Here is a 5,968-nt window from a genome sequence, read left to right on the forward strand (position 1 = left end):
TACAGCAGCGGCTTTCGCTGGAAATAAAACGAATGGGAACGTTTACCATTCTTACACTATGACCAAACCAACATTCATCCACTCTATAATCTTCACAGTAACGCATGAAAAGTAACGAGCTGCATACTATATTTTTTACATACTACATAAAAAATGTTAGCAAGGACAGTCAAGCAATAAGTAATGCTTAAATGTAATAAGTAATGGGTAAATGTAATAAGTAATAAACTGCTGTTAGTATCTAAGCAATGGAATGATAGTAAGTTAACGAATATAGAGCCATGTATAAAAATGATTAAAAGCATGCCATGAAAGGAACGTAGTCAATTCGGTTCAAACAAACATTTGTTGAAAAACAAAAATTTATTCTTAACGGCAGTCACCAACGTGAAGGTATGACTACACGACCGCCGGGAGAGGTTATGTTAGTATGGGACAAACAGTTAGTATGAATGAAGTCATTTACATAATATGATAATTTATTTAATAATTATACTTAACTTATTAAGATCAGCACATAATTTATCATGGTTTAGAAGACATCTTTTATTGATGGACATCTTTTATGTTAAGACATCGACACTTTGGTGTAAATTCATTAGTTACTATGTTGTATAGCGTTCAAATGAATTATTGGGGGCTAATAACTCTAGGTTATCTTTAAAAATAGGAAATTCTCCGACTCCTGTTTTGGACAGGCTATCGAAGAATTGACTTAAATCTAAATCGAGGAAGACCAATAAGTTATCGATTGTCTTAGGAGGCTGCACGAACACATAGCTCTGGAGTTAACCAGAACGGTTCATTAATTTGCCAGTGGTCCATGATATCTTTTTAGTGGTCATATCTAAACATCTTTTTTAAATGCGCTAATCTTAAGTATCGTGATTTAGAAATAATATTTAGAAAATTAAGATCTATTACAATTATCATATAATATAAAAAACAAAAAGCGAAATGAAATGGTGAAATAATGAATAATAAATTCTGAATCAGATATATCTTAAGTTGTAATAAATAAACCACGTTATAAAAACGACAATATACAATTTGCATCCATCTTAAAGTCAATCATCAAGGATAAATGTTAAAATATGACTATTGATATATTAGATATATTACTTTGCGTTAATCAACATCCATCTTAGAATCAATTAAATAATGCCCCCACGGAAGTGTATCATATGACTCCGGAAGGTGATGTCTTTTATCATCATTGGGGCTTAGCGCAATCTTGCTTTGTGTTATGGTATAAACATGGTGCTTATCTGAGCGTATTAGATTCTGTGAAGCATACACCTTTTTTAAGTTATCCAAACACTCTACATAGTCCTCAAACGTAATTTTCGTGTTCACCACAGATTTCTTTACCCCCTTCGCCTTCTTTGTCACACCATAAATTTTAATAATTGCATCAATCTCATCATCCTCATATTCTTCCTCTTTCAACTTCCTCCTCTTTTCTTCGATCTTATCTTCTGTGATAACCACTTTTGTTGTATACAATTTAGATCGGAGCCCTATGTAGTCAGTCATTATTTGGCCTTCATTCTCATCTTTCATCATACCCAACACCTTCTTGTTAACCTGAGGGATACCATAAATATTGTCTTTACGATAGTCTGAGGTATCAAAATATTTATAGCAATCGTCTTTCATAGCATCATATGGGTCTTGTTCACGTATTTCCACGATTACACTATCGGTATCAGTATAGCAAGTTGTAAAGTTTTCACCGAACCTACTAGCTAAGTATCCATATTGAAAATCATAGATTGTCGTTTTAGCCAAGTCTAAAATACACATTCCGATATAGATTGGTTTATCTAACCATATTTCACTTCTACGCATCTCAACAGCTACCAAGTTTTCACTAAAAATCGTTGCATTCTTAAACAATGGGCTACTTATTCTAGCTTCAGCTCCGTAACGACCCTCCCACAAAGTAAGCAACTTTATATCAACGCGCTTGCGCACTGATTCCATAGTCTTCCCGAACACTGCATTATTCATAAGCTTAAAAAGATCCTTTTCAAACTCATTTTTCGCTGCCTTCCGGAGATTTGTATTAAGATCGATATATGGCTTTAACCATGGAGCCTGTTTGAATTTCAATACTCTATGTATCTTTTTCAGGATCAATCCATTTGCAAGCGCCTGTTTGAGTGCTCTATAATGTATTACATATCTTTCTTTATCTTGTAGGGTAGCCATTAATTTAGTCTGCTCTCGCGGACGTGTAGGTGGAAGCATAGTCTTAGAATTTAAAGACTCTGGACAAAACGGGATATCTTTATGACGATCATGAAGATGTTGAGGGTACGCCAGATCAACCTCGAGAATGTACCCTTCAGAAGCATCGTCGGCAATGGAAAGGACATCAATATTGGCATCGACCCACTCGAAACCCCCATATGGAAGATATTGAGACATGGCCCAACCATACTGATTATTAACATCAAAATACATAAGGAACGTTTTTGGTTTAGATGGGTCATAGTTGTTGATGTATGGATTGTTAGCTTTCACACGTCTTTTAGAGCAAACTTGACTAAGACCACCACGAATACCACGTTCAACAAACAAATGCATGTCAGGATCGGTTAAAAGCTCCAGTTCTTGACCTGTATATTTAAGCATTGCATCCCACGTAAAACCAGGTAAAGTATAATAGTGAGCAGGGTCAAGATTATAAGTTCGAAGAGAGCTGGATCGGAATCGCTCAAAGATATCTACAAGAAGAAGAATGTCGGTTTTCATATATAAATCGACATAATCCCCGAGAGTAGCACAATTGAATGACGACCAGACTTCTTGAGCGCGACGATAATGTCGACGATGACATGGTTTATCCTCAAGTTTATTGTAAAAAGACTCAATAGGAGGTAGAGACGTTTCAGCAAATTTATTAAATGAATCAATATAATCATATGGCATGATACCTTTTTTAGTTAGAAGATGGAAATTCTCCTCAGGAAGCGAAGTATATTGGGACTTGAGATTAGGAAACTCGGGGAGGTAAGAAGCTAATTTATCAAGAGAATAAGACATAAATCGAAAACTGTCGATAAAACGGAATTTAATTCGAGCATCATCAATATGTTTTGTAAAAGAAATGTATTTTTCCTTAGTAATAGGAAGAAGATCTACGGGACCTTTGATGTGTGTAGCAATATCATTAACAATGAAGTGGGCGTCATATCCGCTAAGGTTATGAAATATCACTGGGATAGTATGAGCATCTTTGTAATTAATGTTACACCCTTCATGAGCTGCACCTCTGTAATTATTTTCTGGAGTGAGGTGGTCATGGTCTCGTACTTTCTTATCTTCAGGAGAGAAGCGTTGCTCGCAGATATGGCAATGAGTGGCTGCATGGAAATCGCTCTCTTGCTGAGTTGTCATATTTATATCATATGGGCACATAAACACCGTAGAAACATCCTCAGCAAGCTGATTAAGTTTATCTGCGAACCATTTCATGCAATCCTTTCCTCGATATGAGTCATAAAACGACAAAGTGTCATCATACGAGCATTTAAAGAAATAACCAACTGCTACAGGAATATGCTCTTGAGGTTTTTTAGGATCTCCTGTACGTTTCAAAGCACTCTCGAGATCCGCATACACGGCGAAGGGGGCTTTAATCTTATTCCGGAAATTCTTAAATTTCAACATTTTATTGCTTTCCTCGGGCATTTTAATGGCTGTTTCATTAATTCTTAGGCAATCTACTGTGTGAGCTTCTAGCTGAGTAGATGATGAAAACGGTTGTAGGCATCTATCACATATAAGATCTGATCGGCCGCTGCAGCATGCCTTATGAATATTTAACTTTTCTTGTGATCGAAAGTAATGGAGGCAGGCATCGCAGAAATATTTGGCTACTTTACGTTTACTAAGCTGCTTGGAGAGGAGGCGGGACAAACTTTTTATCCAAACGTAATGGTATCTAATAGGACCTTCGGTATCATCATATTTATCTTGAATTAAAAGCAAATTCACATGTTTATCCTTCTTGTTTTTAGTTAGTAATGTAGGGAGGGTCGTAAAATCTCCTTTGTCTTTTTTCAAAACGTATACATTAATTGAAATGTCATTCTGTTTTTCAAAATTAGGAATCTGCCTCATCGTCATTGGCCACTGTATTCCCTTCAACTTCAACACTTGCGAGTAGTGCGGATATTTAGACACTCTTTGAGGATCTTTATCGACTGGATTCAACGCTGATATGACAGACCACGCAAAGCATGCCTTATCATCATTTTTGACGTTAACGCATGCTTCCTTTCTCTTTATTTGAGGAGGAAGTTCAATATAAGAGGAACCAAGTTGTGGTGTGTATTTGTTAATGTTTACCCCCAGGTTAACAACAGCCTTTAGTGCCCAGCCACTATCTCTCTCTTGGAATTCCTCTAGCTTTTTGCTGAGGGGTTCAGACACATGGTTTTCAAACCATTCGTCAAGATTTGTGTCTTTGTATATTGGAGAGTTTGATGTGGTAAAATATTTAGTGTCTTTTAGGATTTTCTCTCCGCTAGCTATCTCGAATTCTCCCCCAAAAGCAGTATTAACTTTAACTACCTCATCCTTCTTTAGCGCGTTTTGAATCCTACGTTTGAATAGCGCCTTGCAATCTACTAGGAAACTACCCGGATCCTTATGTTTAAGGTTTGAGATGACTCCAGTTCGAATTCTTGAGTTGAACGCTGATAAGGAATCATCCCATTGTACCCTCTTGTACGCAGTCTCCTTCATAGGTGTAAGTCCAGCCCCCTTCTTTTGTTCGGCCTTCAGTTGGTTTCTCAACGTTTTCACATGCCTCATCTGAGCTTCTAAATGCTGCTTCTCACCCATCGTCTTGGCATATCTCATCGAATCTCGTATCTTTTTACTCGCTTTCCTACACTCAGTCAGCCCTTTCTTAACATTATCTTCCTGATAATCATTTCTAATCAACCCCAAGATGGATGCAATTAGCTGAATAAGTTTAGCAATCATGTTTAAACAAAACAAGCAAATATTCAAAAATAGATTAAGAAATAAAAAATTTTCAAAAACGTTATATCAAAAAGTCAAAATATTCAAAGAAATCAAAATTTTCAAAATTTATCACTCACCAGAGCACAGATTTAAACTCACCAAAGCACACGTCTGTACGCTAGGAATATCTGAAACAGAATGAAGAAAATACCATAATGCATGTCGTCTCCGGGGGAATTAATAAACGTAGGAAAATCTGATTACAACTTGGTGCAAGTTTCCATGTTTATTAATTTGTCCAACTATTGCGCAATATGGTGTAATATTGCGTAGTTGGCCGGTACGCTCTTATTGTGGCATGACCTTGAGGAGGCAATGCCATTGTGGTTTTATTAAGGTGGTAAATAAAACACATTCTTTCTAAGAAGAAAAAAACTCAGCTTCAGAGTCTTAGAAAGATTCAGAGCCCTTCGAGCAAAGTGCTCTAGGGAGCTACCCTACACGGGTAAAACACACACTAACACTTGACTGTACTTGACTGCGTCGACTGAGAGCGAGATCCGAAAATGTCCCATATTTAAAGAAAATTAACTTTTATATGAAACCCTTTCATTTCTCGACCAATTAGATTTTATTATTTGTTCCAGAAGGAAGGGCGATGAACATCGAAGTGCGTGATTGGTGGCACTTGATGACATCCCCCCTGCTTTGGAGACTCTGAGGCTGATAAAAAAAGATGATTTTATTAAAAAACTTAAGAAAACAATTTTTTTACAATACACATATAGGAAAGAAAAGAAATGCATAAAATATATCAAATATAACATGAAATATATCAGAATGAATATGTCAAATTACTTACAAGTCCTCTAACACTCACTGCACTCGCGTACACTCGCGTACCGCGCACTTGCACTGCACAAAAACACTCACAGGCGGTGATCGGTGTTGTGGACAGCATCTGCAGGTCCATCCTCGACGACGT

The 5,968-nt window shown here is 36.8% G+C and overlaps 1 protein-coding gene across 1 annotated transcript; it reads right to left on the minus strand.

Annotated features, from left to right (window-relative positions):
• Positions 1-1,128: 1,128 nt before the first annotated feature.
• LOC140451169 (uncharacterized) lies at positions 1,129-5,001 on the minus strand. Its single transcript, XM_072544903.1, has one exon. It carries the CDS (start codon positions 4,999-5,001, stop codon positions 1,129-1,131), a length of 3,873 nt encoding a protein of 1,290 aa, XP_072401004.1.
• Between the last annotated feature and the right edge of the window lie 967 nt (positions 5,002-5,968).

The sequence above is a fragment of the Diabrotica undecimpunctata genome, chromosome 9 (genome assembly GCF_040954645.1).
Source record: "Diabrotica undecimpunctata isolate CICGRU chromosome 9, icDiaUnde3, whole genome shotgun sequence".
Lineage (NCBI taxonomy): Eukaryota > Metazoa > Arthropoda > Insecta > Coleoptera > Chrysomelidae > Diabrotica > Diabrotica undecimpunctata.